Consider the following 21159-nt stretch of genomic DNA (forward strand, 5'->3'; position numbering starts at 1 on the left):
CCCACTCATCAGCCCCATCCCGCGGGAAATACTCGTGTCTGCACCGCGCCTAGCGAGGATACGAGCTCACCCCCAAAGGTACCAAACTGCCGGTTTCAGCACTGAACACAAGGACTCCTTCGCACATGAACTAAATTTTAAAAGTCAGCAAGATTAAAGTAGTTAAACAGACAATATCCTCCCTCCTTAGGCTCAAGCAAGCACAGCTGGGAAGGAAAGACCTCTAGCACAGGCTAAAGCAAAGGCACAAAGTGCCAGTAGAGGGCTCACGGTGTGTTTTAGCGCACCACAACCCTACTGACGGGAAAGTAAAAAAAAAATAAAAGAGTATCTATGAGAAGCAGACAGACAAAATCATATTATCTAACATCTGCAGAATGATAAGCTCTTATAACAACAGCAGGAAGAAGTCTGAGTGAGAAAGGATGAAGGACCCATTATAAGCTCACTTTCCATTCAGGCACATTGGAACAGAACAGGGTAAAATTTCCAACTTGTTTATTTGTAGTCTGCCAATGGTCAATATTCCCTCATCAAGATAGCAAGTTTAATAAAAACACTTGGAAAATTATCGTGTGCTTTTCCCTACAGCTCCTAATGATCCTGGCCTGATACCAGGATTGGATAATAAGAGTTCACTTCACCTTGGCATGTAACAACAAGCATTTAAAAGTAATAGTGAAAGCAAATACATTGTAAACATAGTAAAAACATCCTATGAAGTGTGTTGGATGTGGAGTAAAAACATTCTAAAAAGTGCTGAACCACAGACTGTTGTAAGAGATGGCTTATTCAAATTATAAGATTTAGAAATGCAGGTTTGATTAGCTGCAAACCAGCACTGCCCTGAGCTACAAAAATTACAAGGTATATCCCATATACAAAATAAATGCCTTGGGATGAGGATGTAGGCAATAAGACTTATTAGCAATAAGCAAACATCAGAATTGTAACATCAAAGAATGCATTCTAGCCATACAGCATATTGCAGCAGAGTTTCAAAATAAGAGGGAAGAAGCTACAGTAGTAAGGAAAATACAAACAGAATTATTTACTATCAGACCAAGACAGCAGCAAGCACCTGTTCAAATACCACACAGTTGTACTGACTGTCACATGGCAAAACTCATCTCTGTTTCCCCAGCCACTGGTGCTTTTTGTCTCCTTTTCCCTGGTGTGTAGCGGCATTGGATTCCTATTATGTTCCAAAAAGTTCTCCACAGGTAAGTCAGAATATTAAAAATAATTTTTAAAAACCTGCAAAATACAGTATTTCAATTTTTTTAAATCAAAACAACCAATAATATATAAGGGCCCCTTGAGACTAAGAACTTGCACTGTTCTGAAAGTTCTTACCTGTCCTCGACTCTGAATGAGTTCCATCATTGGCTTTAGTGGTTATACATATAATTAAGCATGGCTTATATCTCTGATCTGGTGGTACTAAAATGCAAGAGATAACAGCTGCTCTCAATCAGACCAGGCCAATACTTAGGCAAGTGATTTGCATGAAATGGCATTCCATTCACAGCCACCTACTTCAAGCTGCCCATCTATGCAAATCAGATTAAGTATAAATGGCCAAATTACCTCTAATGTCATTATACAGAAGTTAATCATCAGCAGGGGTGGATATGGCTCAGTATCTTTTAATCTTGTGATTCTGTATGCTTAACAACACTCCTACGGTGAAAAGCTGACATCCCATCTCTTGGTTTTTCACCTGCTTTTATATCCCTGGCTGCTTCCCCTGTACTCTAGATGCCAAACTCATCAGAAAGTCTCTGTCTTTTGAATCAAAATGACAGCAGTAAAATAGCAGCAGAGCTTAATGGAAAGCACTAACCAGGTAAGGCTTACTTGTGGTTACAAAGTATGCCAGAGGATTCTGAGAGAAGTGTTAACCAGCTGGCTCTTCTCAAGCACATCACAGAGGTAACTACAGCTCAATGCACAATTACCTTGCTGTGCCAGTTGGGTCAAATTTAAAGACAGTAGAATACACAAAGTCCTTTTCACTCCTATTTGTTTGTACATGTCAAAGTTCAGATGATCTTCCAGTTTACTCTTCTGGACTTCTATCTGTTCCTGTTTATCAAAGATTACCTTGTTTGCCAGTTGGGTGTTAACCAAACTTACTGCCTGCATGTTGCTGCAACAAATCTATAGTTTTCAATGTGCACAGCAAGAACTGACCTTAAATACTACCAGTAGCACTACATTTCACTATATTTCAGTTTTTAAAAAACTGTTTGCCAAATTGAGTGGTTTTAAGCTATTAGAAATAGATAACAAACATCTTGCAATAGGTTGTATTTGTAAGGGGGACAGTATATCTAGAATAGTCTTGCCATTTCACAGCCCATTGTACCAGAGACAATGGTTAAACAGCCCTGCTCATTTGCTTTAGAAGTTTAAATCCCATAGCAGGAAATCCACTGTTACTCACCCCCCCAGTGTAGTATTGGACAGCAGGATGGGTGTTATTGTCAGTGTGCTACTGTCAGCTGCCATGGCCTCAGCTGGGCACAGCTCAGGCAGTGGGAGGTGCCAGGCTGGCAGCTCCACACAGCCTTTGGTGCAAATCTCTCTGCTCTGAAGTGTTGCAAGCCCTGGCTGCCACAGCAGGTGACTGATCTGATTTATTAGGAGAGGTGTAAGTTTAACGGCCTCCAAGAGACAGGTCAGAGTACCTTGAGTTGCCTCTGTGAATCATGCAGTGAGAATGTGAAGGTGGTTTAAGTATAAACTCCAATCCCTCACCAAAGGAGGCTCAAGCTGCTCTGAACAGACCACTTCACCACAAGAGGATCCACACAGAGTTTTAACAACCACCTTGCACACCTGCTGCTTTCACATATTGGTTTGCTACAGCTTTTAGTAGGGGAGAAAGCAACCTAAGAAATTTCATGCCCATTACACCAAGTATTCCAACAGCTTCCCTCTCACACAGATGTTTCCTTGCACAATAACTGTTCATAAAGAACAGTTACTCTGTTAGCCAAAACAGCAGTTTTGATTCAGAGGGGCTGCCTGAACATTTATTCTGTTGTTACCTTGCACAAGTCCCTGGGCCCCAATGCAGGTGTGAGTAACTGTGATCACTGTGTGGAATGGGAGAAGTTCTATCCTCCATTGATGCTGTAAAAATCCCCCCTGAGATTTTGGGATTTGTTTTATTACTAGAAAGCTATTCAAAATTCTGTTTGCATAAAATAAAGTAATAACACTCACCTTATACAGCTGCTGTGGAGCAAAAAAAAAAAAAAAAGTTCCTTCAAGATGCTACAGAGCTAGAAAACAATACAATTGCATGAACTGTAAATACGCAGTTATGAAAATCTAAAATAAGCAAAAAATTACAGGTTTTGCTACTGCAATGGGTTAAAAAGTTGCTTTTCCAACACATGGTGGATGGGAGGATGCTCTGAGCTCTGAGGAATGAATAAACAGCTTGAGAAACATGCAAAACTCATGTCTCTCAAACCAGGGAAAGCGGCCGACTTCACTATGAGGAGCAGAAACTTTCTAGGGAGTTTTAATGCTAAAGAAAATAAACAAAAAGGAAAACCTTGTGTGAAAATGTGTTGGTTTTATGATCTTATCTATCTAGCTTAAAAATACCCCACGTTAGAAAAGGGAGGTTTCTGAGTGCATTTTGTTAAGCCTAATTTATCCATAATAAATAGACATAACCTTTTTTTTTTTTTTTAAGGTATTTTACACAAGACAGTATCTTGCCTCAGGGACAAAATAATAATACATGTAATGGTTGCCTTAGCAGGCTAAACATAATATAATTAATTTCCCCCTAGGGAGTGACAATACAGTGATCACTAGGGGAAAGACAGTATTGTTGTCTCCTCACAGGCATTATTTTCTTAAGCAAAATAACTACTCATGGGTTTATTATTGTCTTGTGCAGCCCTTCTCGGAACAGATCCAAACCAGCCACTGTTAACGCCTTATTATTGTAGCATTATTATGGTAACACCCACAAGACATAGGAAAATGGGTGTTGAAAATGGGTAAAAGAAATCTCCCCAATATCTTCCCTTCCCCCACTTTTTAATCCAAGTGCAACCTAACAATGTAGATGCAGATACAGTCACAAACACAAGAAAGCAACATGAATATATCTGGCCGCTATGTATATAGTTACCAACAATGAGCTAAGTAACTGGAAAGGCTGTTAATCTTCTAATTCTATTACCAAAAATTGGTACGAAATTAATCTGGGACAAATCTCAAATTTTAATGTTGCCAAGTGTAAAAGAGGTAGTTTTTAAAAGCGGCCATTCCCAGAGGTGCGAGCTCAAGCTGCCTCACAGTGTCTGTCCCCGGCCGGGCCGCGGAGCTGCCGGGGACGGACCCTGCGCCCTCAGGGGCCCCGCCGCTCCTCCGACTGACACAGAATCAGCTTTTAAAAATAACGAGACAAGTTGTTGTTATTATTACTAACCTCAGAAATGAGGGCAAAATGAAGTCTTAAATTGTCCCGATTTCAACAGCTTTGTTTTAAACACTTTACATGGGCTTAAGAGGCTTCTGAAAAATCTGGCGTCTTTCTTAGCAAGTATTTTTTTTTCCCATAAACGACCCCGCATCCTCCGGCGGCACTAGGCCGTCCGTCCGCCTCGGCGCCTCCCGCACCGACAGCGGGAGCTCCCCGGCAGCACCTCCACCGGGCCGCGGGATAAGGGCCGGGGAGGCGGCTCGGACCGCCTCAGGCAGCCGCGGGCAGGAGCTGGGGGACCGGGGAGGCGGCTCGGATAGCCTGACGCAGCGGCGGGCGATAGCTGAGGGGCCGGGGAGGTGGCTCGGACCGCCGCGGGCGGGAGCTGAGGGGTCGGGGAAGTGGCTCGGACCGCCTCAGGCGGCGGCGGGCGGGAGCTGAGAGGCCGGGGAGAACGCTCGGACCGCCTCAGGCGGCGGCGGGCGGGAGCTGAGGGGTCGGGGAAGTGGCTCGGACCGCCTCAGGCGGCGGCGGGCGGGAGCTGAGGGGCCGCGTGGATGCCGCAGCGGCGGTCCCGGGGCGGGGCTTCGCGCGGCGGGGCGGGGCCGCCGCTCCCCGCGCGCCGGTTCCGGTTTAGCGGCGGGCGCGGAGCTCTCGGGCCTTGGCAGCCGCGGTGCCCGGGAGCGTCATGGCCGCGGCCGCGTGGATGCCCACGGTAGGCAGGGGGACGGGCCGGACCCTACTCCGCGGCGCCCGGGACGCGCCCGGAGCTTGGTGGTGCCTGAGGCACGGCCGCCGGCCGCAAGGTCGCAGTGCCGCCGGGCCCTGGCAGCGCTCCGAGGGGGAATGGCCGCGGGGCTCGGGCCGAATGGCGGCCCCGCGGCACTCGCGGGTTCTCTCCTTCCTCCTCCCCCCTCCCCGGGCCGGCGGCGGGAAGGGGCCGCGGGGGCCGTTATTCGAGCGGGCCCGGCCGGGGGGGCGCCGCGCCATCCCTCGGAGCGGCCTGCGGAGAGGTCGCGCCGTAGAGGTCACAGCAGCGGCGGGACCACCGCGGCCGCGGGCAGCTCCCGGTGCGCACGGGGCAGCCAGCACAGCCCGGAACGCCATTGCTGCAAAGAGCCCGCGGGACCGGGCACTGCAGAGCCGCCGGGGCAGAACCGCTGCCGGGCTCTGGCTGGCCATGTTCTGGTCCCCACACCTGTCCTCTGGGATTTGCAGCTCTGAACCATCCTGAAACGCAGGCCGTATCCCGGGGCTGTCACGGAAATACGGGGTTTTGCCTTGCGTAAATGAAATTTGTTTTGTATCTTTAAAATGACAGCCTGCTTAAGGCAAAGTCATTGGGGCCGCCCCATTTAACCTTATGTGCTAAAGTAAGGAAGAACGCTCAAGAGCTAATCATGACACGTGACTTTAAGGTCAGAATGGATCAGTTTTCCTTGGGTGGATTCTTTATTGGTGTTACCAATGTTGAACTTCAATATAATGTACTAGGCCCGTGATTTCTGACAAGACAGACTGTGCCCTTCCCAGGGCTACTCTGGAATGTCAGTCCTGATTCTATGTGCAGGAGCTGCCATGAGAACACCCTGTACAGTCAACCTCATATTTTCATTTGATTGCTTTGCCTTCATCCTCAACCATAGGGCCTGCTTTGGTAAACTCTGCTTGCCTGTTGCAGTGACCTTGTACATCTCATGTGGGGCTACAAGTAAAAATAGATCTAGCTTAGATTACTTCTCCCCCAGTGTTCATTGCAATACGATAATTATTTTATAATTTGTTAATTTATTATCATTGTAATATGAGAATTGTATTATTTCTAGTTGTTTCTGTTGGTGCCAACATAGTTTGTTCCTTTTACTACACACCATTCTGTCAGTAAAGAAATAACAAATGCAGGTGGGACGAGAGAGGAATACGAATTGTGAAAGTCATTTCTAGCCTGATAGCTGCAGACAGCCTGCATGTGTGAGTATGGCAGAATTGAAGTAGTGTGAGCAGTTAGAAGTCTTCTGACTCTTAAGTCCCAGAGGCATCAATAATCCTAGAGAGGTTAAGATTGGGAGGCTGTGATTTTTCTGCAAAGTAAGGATTTTGTCCATGGAGCTCAGCTGGGCAAGAGCCTAAGCTTAGATACCATCCCAGTTTTGAAGCTTAATGCCAGTTCAGAATACTCAGAAGATGTAATTCTTTGACTGTGATGTGTAGACTTGTTGGTATGGTGAATTTTGTCTTCAATGTGCATTTCAGTTCCACTTTAAAAAAACCATCAGGCATGCAGAAGGCAGCACTACAACACCTACAGGTATAAAAGGTAGAAGAACAAAATTCACCACAGTTTGAATGGAAGAAGTGACACTAAAATGTAAAGTAGTTTTGGAAACATCACCTGAAATGCGTAAAGATACTGTCCACCCAGCTGCTCCCAGTGAAGTGTTCGATTTTTCACTTTGCTTTCTGCATGTCTTTGTCCTTAGCATATGATGTATTTGGTTAGAGTTCCTGCTTTCCTGCATGTTTGCTTCCAACATCGTGTGTGAGAGGACTCCAGTGGGGTGCAGGGCCCCCGGGCAGGACAGAGCATGGGGCAAAGCACGGCTGTCCTGGGCTCACCTTGTGCTAAGAATACTCACAAGGAGTTGCTGCTCTGAGTGTTCAACTGCAACTTGGCAAAGCACTGGGTACTCTGGTTTCATTTGGATTTTTATACTACTTTGAGTTAGGAGATTTAAAGCAATATCACTTTAAAAAGAAGATTTGCTGCAATATTGTTAAACTTGTAAAATCCCGTTTGTGCAGTAAAAGAGCATCTTTTTGGTTTGGATTTTTGCAGGTTTCTCGATTGCTAGGTGCTTTCAAAAGCCAAAAAAAGGTGACCAGAAGTTTTGGTAATGCTGTGAGTATAATAGTCCCATTTTTTTCTTTTAAGAAGTTTCTCAATAAGTGGGTTTGGAAATTCATAAGATCATTGTTGTTATTCTTACGTTCCCAAAAAATAAGGGCCAAACAAATGAACATGCGTGCTCTTAATGCCATCCTGGATTTCTATCTGTTAATCACTGTCATTGGCAATTGCACATCACTGTGAGAATATCAAAGGCTCTAGCAAAACATAGAAGTGGTGTGGAAAGTTTTCACAAAATACAGACATAAGCCAGTGTTCTGGAATTCATCTGGGAATGAGCAAATATATATTGGGCAAAGTAGAAAGATTGTTGAGAAGCTTCTCATTTTCTTTCTTTTGCAGACTTCCCTCTAGGCACTAGATTTACTTTACTGCTGCTTTTAGAACTCCTTGCATCTAAAATTCTGCCTTTTCAAGGTCCTCTTTAAACTATCTTAGACGTGTATTTCCCTGTAGATGATTTACCTTCTTCTTTGTGTATGTGTTTGAAGTGCCCATGGGCCTTTTTTTGGTGAAGACAGGAGCAGGGCTCAGCACTCTTAAGCAGGACTTAATCTTCAAGAGGAACTGTGGCTTTTAGAGGAACTTATCTAACATGATAAGTTTTGTAGAACAGCAGGTACAAAGTTAGAAAAACTGAAAGGTCACTTATACAGTATAAGAATCACAAGGTGAGGCACCCCTGGTTCCAGTGAACACCAACAGTTTCAGGCTCAGGTGGAGCCCTGCAGTGCTGACAGACAGCTCTATACTGTTCTCAAGGCATTTCACCACTGACAGCTGGCTCAGCAGCAGTGCTCTTTTATCTGAAGCTCTGTTTATTTATTGTGCACAGTAAATTTCTTTGGCTCAAAAGTTGAAAAATCCCATCAGTCAATATATATCGAAGTTCTGGCCTGTGAGTTGATTCTGCTGGGGGTTTTTCAAATAATGTATGTCAGCTGCCTTTTCTGTAGGTAATAATGAGCCCATAAAAGCTGTTGGATCTCTTTAAATAAAACAAAATGAGCTGGAGCACATACCCTTAGAACAGTGATGATAATTTATCTTTTTCTTCAAAGAAGAATACATTCTTCCCCTGCTATTTGTTGAGCCTCGGCTGTGCAATTTTTTTTTTACTTGTTTGATAATGATAAAAAAGAAACAAAACCAAGAACTTTATGAGAGGGAAATAAGTTGGTATTGTTTAAAATGGGTCTGAGAGTTTTAGGAGGTCACTTGAGAAGTTCAGCTTGGCATGACCTTTTTTTTAAGGTGAATGTATCTTTTCATACACATAATCATTTCTAGCATGTGTCAGTACCATGCAGCATGTTGATTATACTGTAGACATGTGGAACAGAGCCATAACTAGGTAATACAGCTTGCTCTCCAGATTTCCAGAGGAAAGCATGCTACATTAATTAATTTCAAGTAGTACTGAGCAGGAATCTGCCTTTCACATTCAGCCTCTGTTGTGAAATAGGAATAGGTAGTAGGTGAATTTTTAAACATTTCTCTCAAAACATTTGTACACTCCCTTGGAAAGCAAGCCAGTCCTTCTCCTGTCCAGGACTGCTGTTCTTCATAGTGAATATTTATTAGGTAAAGGAAAATTTATTTTGTTTTCTAATAGTTACTTGGTTCCTACAACACATGAAGATGTTTTCTATGTAGAAAGCAAACATTCATTTGTTGTACTACTGATATTTCTTTACCTAGGTACAAACAGTAACTTTAATCCCAGGAGATGGCATAGGACCCGAGATTTCTGCTGCTGTCATGAAGATCTTTGATGCTGCCAAAGTAAGTCATATTTGTCTTGCTATAAGCTTTGCAAATTGAACTACAGCAAAAAATATTAATTAGGCATATTTAAAAAAGCTTAAAATATCTTTTAAAAGATTAAGTCATATTTAAGCTATTAAAGCTTCTTTCCAATAGAAAGAGTTTGACAGGAATGTGATAGCAAGGCATGCCTTGAAACTGTTAGCTGACAGAGGAGTAAAGGCTTGAGAGCAAATGCTGTGTTTGATTTTTGGAAATACGAACTCAGTGTCATGTGAAATCACTCTGATGTAGTAATCCTGAGTAACTGACAGAGGATGTTCTTTCATTTATTAGGACTTCAAGTGCAGGTCAAAAGTGTATGTAAAAGGATTGGCTCATTTTAGCAATCCAATTGCTGTGCTGCCAAACACATTAACTTCAGTGAGATGAAAACTTACAGTATCCAAGAACTTTCCCTTACCTATCTGAGAAACTTCACTAGAGCTTGTCAAGTTTCCTTGAAAGAAATACAGCTCTTCAGTGCCTGTTAAATTGTTCCACATGAGTAACAGTACCCAGGCATATTCCCTTTGTATTACAACTATCCAACATGGATTTGAAAACATGAAGTTTCTTTGAAGATGTATCTTTTCTTTTGTGGTCATTCCTGATGAAATGAATGTGTGGCAGCCTGTCTCTACTTAGAGTCCTGTGGTGAATGCAAATTCAGAAAGCATTGTGGAGCATGTGCAGATTTTCAGTGAGATAACAGATGTACATCTATGTCATACTCAGTCTTTCAGTCAGTGGGGATGATGAGTCCTCAATGAATTCAGCTTTAAAATGTTGTCCCTTGTATACAAGAAACTCAATAGCTCTACAACGTTTAAAGAAATAGCACTTGTGTATATGACATCTAGGGTGCCATTGTGGTATTCACATTTATGACGATTTGCTGCTCACACTATTTAATTTCCACTTACTTAATTATATTTTTCAAAAATTACTTTAGTTCAAACCCTCACTCACCAGAGAAAACACTGTTTAGAAAGGCCTGGACAAAATTCCTTACACACCTTCTTGTGATAGTTAAAACTTGAAGCAAAATCATTACATTGAAGTTAACAGAGATTGTGTGTGTTTAGGCACCTATTCAGTGGGAAGAGAGGAATGTTACGGCTATCCAAGGACCAGGAGGGAAGTGGATGATACCCCCAGAAGCCAAAGAATCCATGGATAAAAACAAAATGGGATTAAAAGGTATTTTAGGGGTTAATACACAGATATTAAATACTATTGTGTTTCTCATGAGTTTGATGTAAAGCCAGAGTTCCTCCTCTGTAGCACAATAAAATAGGGGACAGCCTGGCAGGTAGTTGTCTGTAATCTTGGAACAGTCCTTGCAGGAAAGGTTCATGCAATTTCCAGGCCTTAAGTTTGATAGTTATTGTAGCTGAAATTGTTTACATAACAACCTTTGGACTCTGTGCAGAAGGCATTCCTAAGATACACAACAGTATGCAATAACTATGTTCTTAATGAGCAGTATCTTTGTATGTTTTAATGAATACATTTTGTAAAATCTGTTCCATGTAAGGCAGTTTGGCCCTTACCCAACCAATGAATGTGCCTGTGCAGTAGTTGAGGGAACAGAGAATTCCCATGGCATTCCATAAGGGTTAAACAGGAATTTGGAGATCCTCTGGAGGAGTCCAACTTTACCTATAGTTTCTGCTCTCAGATCCATGGAGGAGTTCATTTTCTTGTTCATCCTTGTGTACCTTTTTTTCTGTAGGGCCTCTGAAGACCCCAATCGCTGCAGGGCACCCATCCATGAATCTGCTGCTGCGCAAAACCTTTGACCTCTACGCCAACGTGCGTCCGTGCGTGTCCATCGAGGGCTACAAGACGCCCTACACGGACGTGAACATCGTCACCATCCGCGAGAACACCGAGGGCGAGTACAGCGGCATCGAGCACGTGGTGGGTGCTGCCTCTGCTGCTGCCTTTGGCCTTGGCTGCTGCCTCTGCTGCTGCCTTTCTGTCTTGGCTGCTGCCTCTGCTGCCTTTTGCCTTGGCTGCTGCCTCTGCTGCTGCCTTCTGCCTTGGCTGCTGCCTCTGCTGCCTTTCTGCCATGGCTGCTGCCTCTGCTGCCTTTCTGCTTTGGCTGCTGCCTCTGCTGCCTTTCTGCCATGGCTGCTGCCTCTGCTGCCTTTCTGCTGCAGCACTCTTGGGGCCTTTCTGGGTCGCTGTGACCCTGAGATTGTTAAAAAGTCTCTTTTCCCAGCCTGGGCGCTTGGAGAATGAGTTGGAGCTCTTAATTTCTCGGTCTCAAGGTTGTTTATTGTATCTTATGTATAAAAAATTTTCTCCTGCCCTGCCGAGGTCCAGCAGGACAGTTCCAGACACTCTGCCTGGCCCTGGGGCTGTGTTATGTCTTTACACTAAAAACTACATATACAATGTTTACAATTACTTTCTAATACCCATCACCCATGTTAGACAGTGAGCTTCTACTCTAAACCAGTCTGTAAGTGCCAACATCACAGCAGAAGATGGAGGCCAAGAAGAAAGGCTGGACACACCCAGTTTCCTCCATCTTGCCTCCTGAACCCCCATACCAAAAAACCCCAAATCTACTTTTCCACCCCATGATAACTTCACTATCATTCTACCTAAACTGTTGTGGCTTGCTGACCTTCATATAAGGTTGGTAACTTGCTCCACAGGCCATAATCAAACCCACAGGTGTTTTGGGCTCTGAGCCCCCTGGCAGGGGTCCTGGCTGCTCGGACAGCCAGAGGGATGCCCTGGGTTCCCACACAGCACTGCTGACTTTGCCCATCTCACTGGGGTTCGGTTGGATTTTTTTTAATGTCTGACACCCATAAAAAGGTTTCTCCATTGTGAAATGCATTCTGCCTCACTCAGAATTCTGCTGCTTGGTTCCACATGGGAAGAATGAACTTGCACTGTTGATGCACTTCCTGTCTTTCAGATTGTTGATGGGGTTGTGCAGAGCATCAAGCTGATCACAGAGGAAGCCAGCAAGCGCATTGCAGAGTTTGCTTTTGAGTATGCCAGAAACAATCAGAGAAGCCACGTGACTGCTGTGCACAAGGCAAATATCATGTATGTTGACACTTCTTTTGAGAAAAACAAAAAAAAAAATCCCCAAAAATTTCATCATAAATAACTGCCTAAGTCTTATTCAAATGTGAAACTTCTGTTGTTGGCACTTGGAGTCAGTAAAATGGGAAAATTTCAAGTAAATGCCTCCTAAGAAAAATGGGCAATACTGATACTTTGGTAATTGTGTGACAATGTTCTTATTAGCAAGTTTGTAGTAATCCTTCCTCCCAAACCTCTTCTTTTAGAAACTTTTAAACAACGAAAATTAATTGTAAAACTGAGGATGAAAGTGGGTGGTATCTTTAAAACTGAACTGAGTTATAACACATGTGATATTATGTGGCATCACCTTCACAAATTCACTAAGCCTTTCATAAATTAATGTAAGTCATTCTGATAATTAATATATGCTGTTTAAACTACTGATACAGAAATATTTTTTAGGAGGGATGAATAGTCACAAATCAAGTTTCTGAATTCTAATTAAACCCCTGTTGCATGCAGTTTTCTTTATCTCCAGTAATGCTTCCTTACAATAACTGAAATATTCTCTTGCTTGTCTAATTGCAGGAGAATGTCTGATGGGCTTTTCTTGAGAAAATGCAGAGAGGCAGCAGAAAACTGTAAAGATATTAAATTTAATGAAATGTATCTGGATACTGTATGTCTGAATGTGAGTATTTATGTTTTAGTTGGGGTTATTTTAAATTTTTTTTTAGTTTAAATTCTTAACCTGAATGAAAATATCTTTCCTTCTAGATGGTTCAAGATCCATCTCAATTTGATGTGCTTGTTATGCCAAACTTGTACGGTGACATCCTCAGGTATGGAGATTTTCATTAAACTCCCAACATGTAAAATACTGATACTTTCCCTACAATCATTGAGGTCACATGCAAGCCAGATCATCTTATGCACTCACACTTTTTAACAGACATTAACTGCTTCAATTATTAATATACTAATGGGTGGGGCTGTATGATGAGAATGTACTTTTTATTTTAAACTATCTGTTTCTGCTTATGGAGGCTATGAATATTGTTCAGATGGTACAGAGAGAAATTTCTCCAAATGTGGGAAGAATATAATGGCTGACATTGAAATAGAGAATTGAATGCCTGGTTAGATATTGGAGAAAAACTTTCTCATCCTCAGCACTAAAACAGATTGTGTAGGGTTCTGTGGGACTGTGATGTACACAGGGGGCTCATATACATTTAAATCAGTCTGCATAGTCACTGAAGAACTAAATGTGTGGCCTCTTAATATTCTGCCAGCTCTTGATTTATGTATTACTTTTCCTTACTGTCAAATTAAATTTTAATTTGAATAACATTAATACTAGGGGTTCTTTGTGTCTTGAAGACAAAACCTATCAGCACACATTCTCCATCTGTAAGATTATTTGGTTAAGTGTAAATTCCATTAAACACCTGTAAAATGAAGTGGTTTAATCTGGACTATTAAGTGTATTATGTAAAATAGTTTCTTCTCACACCTCTAAGGAGAGATTGAGGAAAGATCCTGAACTGGAATTTTTATTTACAAGTTGGACTATTCACATGTTAGAATCCATCTCCTGGTTTTGTACAGATAATAAATTTAAAGGTAACTTAAGAAAAAATGGTTCTTAAGCTTCTCTTAAAACAGCACTCTCTCTGTGATAAGGCTGTGCACACTAAGAAAAACCAGATTTCTAACCAATGCCTCTTGTTTTAAGAATTGATGAAGGTGTGCACAGCAGCTCTTACTGTGTGAGTATTAACTAAGAGAGATCAAATCAGAGGAGTGGCATCATCAATACCATTTCAGAGAGTTCATTATCCACCATTTTAAAGTTGTCATGGAAATTCCATTAAAAATTTCTTCATTCTAAAAATTTTCAATAAATTTGAGTCTGTTCTTGAAGAGGACACTGTCACCACTGGGTGAGATCTCACCTGCTGCTCTAAAAGTATGAACAAAATGCCAGGTATATTCCTTAGACTGAATAGGTCTGAAGAGGTAGAAGACAATTAAATATTTAGAGTGACAAATGCAGACTGTATTTAGTTTTTCCCCAGGTTGTTTGTAACTTAAGTGGTTTATTTTTAGCTTAAAATATTGTTCTGCAAAGTCATCCAAACTTTTCTCCTTGTTAGTCCTAAGCTAAGGACTAACTTAGCTTAGTTTGTAGGCAATAATTATGTATGGATGTGAAACAGAGTTTTAAGAACTTTGTTAATCAGTGTGTTCAGCTCAGGACTTACAGTGTGATGACAACAGGCACAGTTGGTTTGTTGCTCCCCATGGTAGTTCTGGTGGAAACCAAATGCAGATTGCTTATATCTGATGATCTGCTAATGTCAGACTTGAGACCTGCAGGCTGTTGAGTAAAGAGGGGAACAGCTAGTCTGGTGTCACTTGGAAAACCTTCCTTAGGCTGCACATAGTACACCACAAAACCACCAGTAATTCACCTACCTGAGCAAAATTCCTCCACATTTTTAGAAGGAATTTACATATGAAAAGTAGTTGTGGGCCCCTGCAGAGGAAGTAAGATTTTTGTGTAGTTGAAGGGAACTGTACGTAATTTGTTTTTGAGACTTCTGTACATATGCTGTGCTTCTAGTACTTCTTGTTTTGCCTGTGTCTTATCAGCTTTATTCTAGTATTTGGAATTTCCTTTTAGGTTTCCTTTATTACATTATCTTCTGCTAAATTCTAAGAATTTTCCAATGTTCTGATGGGGTACAGGTGGCTAACAGCATCTGTTCTTTTTCCATATTAATCTCAGACTGTACAGGTGTATAAATGAGATTATAGTTGCAGCTGATTGATAAACAAAAATGTTTTAATACCTTGCAGAGAGGAAAATATATGGGAAAACTCATGGGTTCTTTAATTTGGTGGTTGATTTTTTTCAGTGACTTGTGTGCTGGACTCATTGGGGGTCTTGGAGTGACACCCAGCGGAAACATTGGTGCCAATGGCGTGGCCATTTTTGAATCCGTAAGTCTTGTTACACACAAAGGGAGATCAGTGATAACTTTGTCTCAGCTTGAGAATCTAAACTTTCCATTCCATACAATGTGGCTGACATTTATCTAACAAAGATCTTCTTAGAACTCTTTTTTAAGGTGCAGATACTCAAGCTTTACCCTGAGAGACTGGTTAAAGTAAATATTCCATGTATGTTTTTTGCATATCCATTTTTTGGCCGATACTTTATTTTCCCACTTTCTTGTATGATAAATACCCTCTATAAAATAGAACTTGATGGGCTCAACTTAAAGGTATTAGGTTACCTAGTTTTCCCTTTCTGATGTCTTTGAACTGAATTGTTTTGATCCTTGGTATCTCCTTTCCACTGACTGTATCACAGCAAAGTAAGTCCTGTTTTAACATGAAGACCTGTGGCTCAGGTTGCTTGCACAATTGCCTAGGACATTTTAATCAGTCCTAATGACATAACAGATAGGTTTACTCTCATTTCTAGGTCCATGGAACAGCACCAGACATTGCAGGAAAAGACATGGCAAATCCAACTGCCCTCCTTCTGAGTGCTGTGATGATGCTGCGCCACATGGGAATGCACAAACACGCCTCCAAGATTGAGTCAGCCTGCTTCGATACAATTAAAGATGGAAAGGTAACGTGGCTGTGCAAATAAATGCACTGAATTAAAATCATACCCTATCAAAGCAAGAATTAACATGGAAGATTGACACCAGGGTGGGGGATGGCCTGCTGAGCTAGCCTGTTGCATGAGCAGTGCCCCTGTCCTCTGACAGTAATTCTGTTATGTCTGGTGATATTAAATATGCCCTGCAGTAAGAAGGGGACAGGCTGTAGCATTCCTTTTGTCTCAGCAGTGCTCATCTTAGATTTCCACAGCTTTATCAACTCCAGAATAGTGAACTGGATGGCTGTTTTTCAAGAAGGGGATCAGAGTTTGAAGTAACTCTTATTAGCATTTCACTTATAAAGTTTATGAAACCTACAAAGCATATATATTGAAATCTGGATCCTGAAGTGAAGGACACTCATTTGCCTTTCCCAGGCTTCATCATCCACTTTTGGATGTATAGCATTTCAGTACTGACTGTAATACTTCTGTTTCTTCAGCTTAATTATTTTCTTTTTTCATTCTTATTACTTTCACTCATTTTTGACTAGAAAAGAACAGTTTTTATCCAGTATTAACTTTTTTCCTCTGAGGATTGTATATGTTTCTCTTTGGAAGATAGTGTCTTCAGATTAATGACTCAGATGGGATATTGGAGGGAGAGGGGACTTATGCTCCAAAACATGACAAATTTGTGATCTTACCATTATTGGTTCACTCTTCTAAATTCATGTCCAACTCTTGAAAACATAGTTGTCAAGATTTTGAAGATTGTAGTTAAAGAGGATTAGCTAAGTCATGCTGGTTCATTTATTTTAGGCAGGACCATGAGAAGCTGCTTTGTAATTAAAAGTAACAAGAATGCTGAAACCAAAAGTTGTCATCATTTTGTAAGTTTGCAGCTATCTTGCTGTATGTAGGAGCCAGTTAACAAAAAATCTAAACTTACAACTGAATAAAGAGGTGCTCCTGTAAAGTTGCCATTCACTGCTCTGGAAATGATATCCTCCATCAGCAGGTCAGTAATTCCATGGAAGATAACAGTGCAAGTTCCTGACACGGCTACTTACAATGTTACGATTATATGCTCACAATGGAGACAATCTTTCTAATTGAAAAGCCCCATAATGCAATTTAAATTACAACATCCGAAAATAGTAACCATGATTGCTTCTCTTGCTTGTTATTCCTCCCTTCCCCTCAACAAGTTAATAAGATTTGTGTGTATGGGAGGGAAACTGATAATTTTAATTATCTCCTAGAGTGCTTTAATCTAGCTAGGTTGGACAAGTAATGTTGCCCACTTTTTTATTTTTATTTTACTGTCTTCATGATGCCAGACAGGAGTTGTACTTGATGAAAGAGATTTTGAACTCTATATTTCCTCTCTCTTAAATAAACAAAGCAAATTTTGAGAATTGTTAACATGCAGCATTAAGAGTTATGTGTGCTTGTTCTGCATGGGTTTCATTTAAAAAAAGACCCAATATTTCTGAATTACTCTCAATTAGTTGTCCTTGTGCTGAGCCTTTGTATATGAATTTTACTTCCGAAGGACAAACTTCTTACTGAAGATGTAAATACTTAATCATTAATTACACCACTAAAGCACTTTGTAGAGCTTTGACCACACACACACATTATTCCTGTAGTTAGGATAAAATCATGTTAAAATCACATTGAAATCTGATAACATTATAAGTACTTCATGGATACTCAGGTTTTCTCTCCTTTTTGACAAAGTCTCTCTGGGATGCAGAACTCAAACTTGATGTATTCCTGCTCACCTTATTAACCATCCATAGACAACACATCATAAGAACATCCAGAATTGTTCAGAGACAAGACTGATATACCATAATACATTTCAGTAACATTATTTTTTTCTTTCTGTCTTTCAGGTGTTGACAAAAGACTTGGGAGGCAATGCCAAGTGCTCGGAATTCACAGATGAGATCTGCCGCCGAGTACAGGACAAAGACTAAACCTCCTCCTGCTGCTGCTGAGGACTCTGGAAGGACATGTCACAGAGTACAAATATATGTAACCTGATATCCACATGCATAGAGTTTGCTTATCTCTTGAGAGCAAACTTTTTAGCTGAGGCCTCTCCATTAATAAATCTAGTCCAAATGGCTACAAATGATGCTTGTGCCTGCTTTCGGTGGACTTTTCCAAGTGCTTTGTTTTATTTATTTTTTTCTATCTGGTGAACATTTTTATGTAAGTGAATTCCTTTATTGGCACTGTAACTGTCTAATATTTCAGTTAGAGAGTTTTACTTTCCACATAGAAAAATTATGCAAACAAACCAGTGACAGATTAGTGAAATATAAATGCACCTTAATGTTTAAAACCTACTTTATTGATCTTGTTGAAATTAAAAACATAGGTTTTCAGCCTAAGAGTAGCACAAGATGATCTTCATGCACAGAAACGGGTATGAAATAACTTAAAATAGCAATTTTGTGTTAGAAGCAACAAGAAAACCACTTTAATACTCTGGTGATTAATGAAATACAGCCCTGCCCACAAAAGACATGAATTAAGAAATACTAAATTCTAGAGATTTAATCTATTTCTGTATTTTAAACAAATTTACAACCATTAACAAGGGGTGAAAATTAATGCTGAAGTTATTTTTCAAATCTCTATACCAAAATAATTCTTACAAGTTTTCCTCTCTGAAACACACTTTACATTAGAGCTCTAATGAGAGCAAACAGTACAAAATTACTTCCACCATATACTGTGAGAGGAAAGTATTAACTTTGCAAATTTACACTAAATATTTCATGACTTCGGCTAGAATGCTTTTTGTGTTGTAGTTCCTGCACAGTCTGTTCAGTGTGTCGTGCTGTATTGACCAGTAATTTTATTCTAGAAACTCTGAATGTAAGAGACAAGTCCTAAATGGATTAAGACAGATCAGCGGTTTGGCTCTGGTGCCTGTGTTCCAGAAATACATTTCATCCCTATTCAAGGGGATCTGAATCTATTTTTTCCTTGCTTACTAAGCTTAATGGGTGCAAAAGCAACTCGTTGCCCTCCCTTCCCCTCCCCATCAGATGCAGATTGTCACTTGAGTCATTCTGATCTGTAACTATCAAGGTATTGCTTCCATTCCTGCACCTGACAAGTAAATATGTATTTTCATACTTGTTAGTATAGCACAGGATTACCCCTCCTGCCAGAAGCAGGCTTCTTACAGCTTCATTTTATTAATAGAAAGTAACGAAGTGCAGTAATATCTAGTATGACTGTTTACAGCTGGTTGTTTCAGAAGAAAAACAACTTAGGAGTAACAACTTCTGGTGTCACTCTCTAAAGTAAGCATCCCAGCGTTTTTATACAGTCTAACAACATGCTGGAGGAGATTTATTCCTCCCACACTCAGCTTTTTGTGAATAGGGCAACATTTCTTTCTGTGTTTTCCCAGCTGCTGCTTCCTTGTTTCCTTCAGATTAATATTGTTAAAGAAATTCTGAATTACCATTGCGCACAAGATGGGGAAGAATAAACTTTTCAAAGTCCTGTTGCTCGTTTTGTTTTTATAATCCTAGGGTGCTGTCTTGTCTTATATATTGAGCTGATTATTGGTACTTGCAACAAATCTTAGGTCTGTAAGATGTGTGAGATTGGTAATGGAACTTTTATGGAAACCTTATCCTGTTCTGCATCATTTCTTTGTCTCAAGAACGGGCTGTGGTCTGCCCTGCCTGTGTGAGCTACTGGAGCTGTCTGCCAGAGATCACTGACAGCACACCCTTTGGACAACTTCGTGCCAAGCATTCCCTTCTCATAATAGGATTTATTTTGCATATGGGTAAGAAGAAATGCAGCCCACATTTGTCAGAATTAGTGCAATGTGAATATTGAAACATGCATATTGAAACATTTGACAAGCACTGCTCAAAGAATAGCACTGTAAACAATTTTAAAGAAGTTTCTGTCATAGCATTTTAATGTGAGAGCTCCTGTAGTTATTCCTTTGTGCCTTTCAGTCTTAGGAAGCATTGCCCTACTTCTGATTATTTCTTTTTATGAGAAATAGCAATACTTATTCCAACATGGACTTAAGAAGCGAACTGCTATGTTCACAGAAGTCTGAATTCCAGGCATTACAGAAACAAGAATGTCTTCAGGTTCTGAAATATGTTAGTGAACAAGAAAGTGTTCTCTGGGAAAGGAAAAAAAATCCCAGCCCTTTTGATTTTTTAAATTTTTTTTTAATAATTATCACTAGAGTGGTATGACAGTTTCATTAAGCAGTACTGCTATCTAGCAAAATATATCATGAGCTGCAGGAAACATCCTGTAGAACAAAAGAAAAAAAAAAGAAAAATGGAAGACTATATAAAAAAAAAGTTATGTTTCAATCTAGAGGAATTAGTCATATCTGCTTTATACAACAGAAAGATGTTTTAGTCATTAAGGTCATAAAGTAAAAGCAGAATTGGAGAATGGACACACTGCAGAAAAATGCTTCTGTAAAAAGAGGACAAATGATCAGGTGAGTGTCAGGAACAATTAAATCGACAGCAGCTTTCTAGTGGTTTGGTTCAACGGACTACAAACTTAAAGCATAAATCTTTGTTAATACTTTTGATGAGAAAATACTTCCTTTTGTTCACAGATCTTTCTTAATGCTTGGAGGAAACACTTTTTATTCTTTATAGAAGGAATCTACTTCATTTCGGTATTTCTCGAGCACAGCAAGACGCTTCAGCTTCATTGTGGGACCTTAAAAGAGGGAGAATCAATTCCAGAAATAGGAACAAAAATTCCTACTCAGTTTGTGCTTCAGTGCCTGAGTATTTTATTGAAGAGCCTGTTGGGAAGAACACACCCCCCTCTCAGCACAGATAAATGCTAAAAGTGAGAAGTAAATGTGATATGTGTGGTTGCCTCCACATCAGCATGAGGACTTCAAAGGGAGCTGCAGATAAAGTGGTAACTGGCTACTATTTTTTTGCTAGAAATACATTTTTAGAAGCTTTTAAATTATTCCCAGTTTATTCAAAGAGCCTGGTAATATGCTTTGGGCTCCATTATCAGGCTTCCACTATCTTACTGCTTTTTTTTGTTTTCTTTTAAAGAGAAACTTATGATGCCTTAAGTTTTAGCTTTTATGTTTTCCAGATTAGGACTGCTTTAGTGTATAGCTCTCAAACTCCATAGCCTGTCAGCTACTGTTCTCCCACTTTATTCAGAAAAAAAAGTTTCTCTCTAGGCCTGAAACCCAAGGTTATCTTATTTTCACAGGCCCCAAAAAATGTAAACTACAGTGAAGTGGGGGGGGGGCAA

General features: G+C 40.7%; 3 protein-coding genes across 8 annotated transcripts in view; 1 reads left to right on the forward strand and 2 right to left on the reverse strand.

Moving 5' to 3' along the window:
- CIB2 (calcium and integrin binding family member 2) overlaps positions 1-4933 on the reverse strand; it is a 37160-nt gene extending 32227 nt beyond the window's left edge. The window contains exons 1-2 of one of the 3 annotated variants that reach the window (XM_074549506.1): positions 4463-4933; positions 3235-3293 (exon numbers count right to left, since the gene is read on the reverse strand). The gene's annotated coding sequence lies outside the window, so the exon portion shown is untranslated. Of the gene's footprint in view, positions 1-1055; positions 1822-3234; positions 3294-4462 lie in introns of those variants that run through there. The other 2 variants (XM_074549505.1, XM_074549508.1) reach the window with 2 other exon arrangements.
- Positions 4934-5013: 80 nt separating this feature from the next.
- IDH3A (isocitrate dehydrogenase (NAD(+)) 3 catalytic subunit alpha) lies at positions 5014-19387 on the forward strand. The gene is made up of 11 exons (XM_074549504.1): positions 5014-5171; positions 7293-7355; positions 9066-9149; positions 10259-10373; positions 10909-11096; positions 12112-12245; positions 12816-12918; positions 13005-13069; positions 15152-15236; positions 15724-15876; positions 17754-19387. The coding sequence occupies exons 1-11, from the start codon at positions 5145-5147 to the stop codon at positions 17835-17837; spliced, it is 1101 nt and encodes a 366-aa protein (XP_074405605.1). The 5' UTR covers positions 5014-5144; the 3' UTR covers positions 17838-19387.
- ACSBG1 (acyl-CoA synthetase bubblegum family member 1) overlaps positions 15728-21159 on the reverse strand; it is a 37627-nt gene continuing 32195 nt past the window's right edge. For all 4 annotated transcript variants that reach the window (XM_026793930.2, XM_005487805.4, XM_026793929.2 and 1 more), the window contains one exon: positions 15728-20595. In XM_026793930.2, the coding sequence (XP_026649731.2) occupies positions 20519-20595 (77 nt within the window). In that variant the 3' untranslated portion in view covers positions 15728-20518. The remainder of the gene's footprint in view (positions 20596-21159) is intronic.

The sequence above is a fragment of the Zonotrichia albicollis genome, chromosome 11 (genome assembly GCF_047830755.1).
Source record: "Zonotrichia albicollis isolate bZonAlb1 chromosome 11, bZonAlb1.hap1, whole genome shotgun sequence".
NCBI classification, from domain to species: domain Eukaryota; kingdom Metazoa; phylum Chordata; class Aves; order Passeriformes; family Passerellidae; genus Zonotrichia; species Zonotrichia albicollis.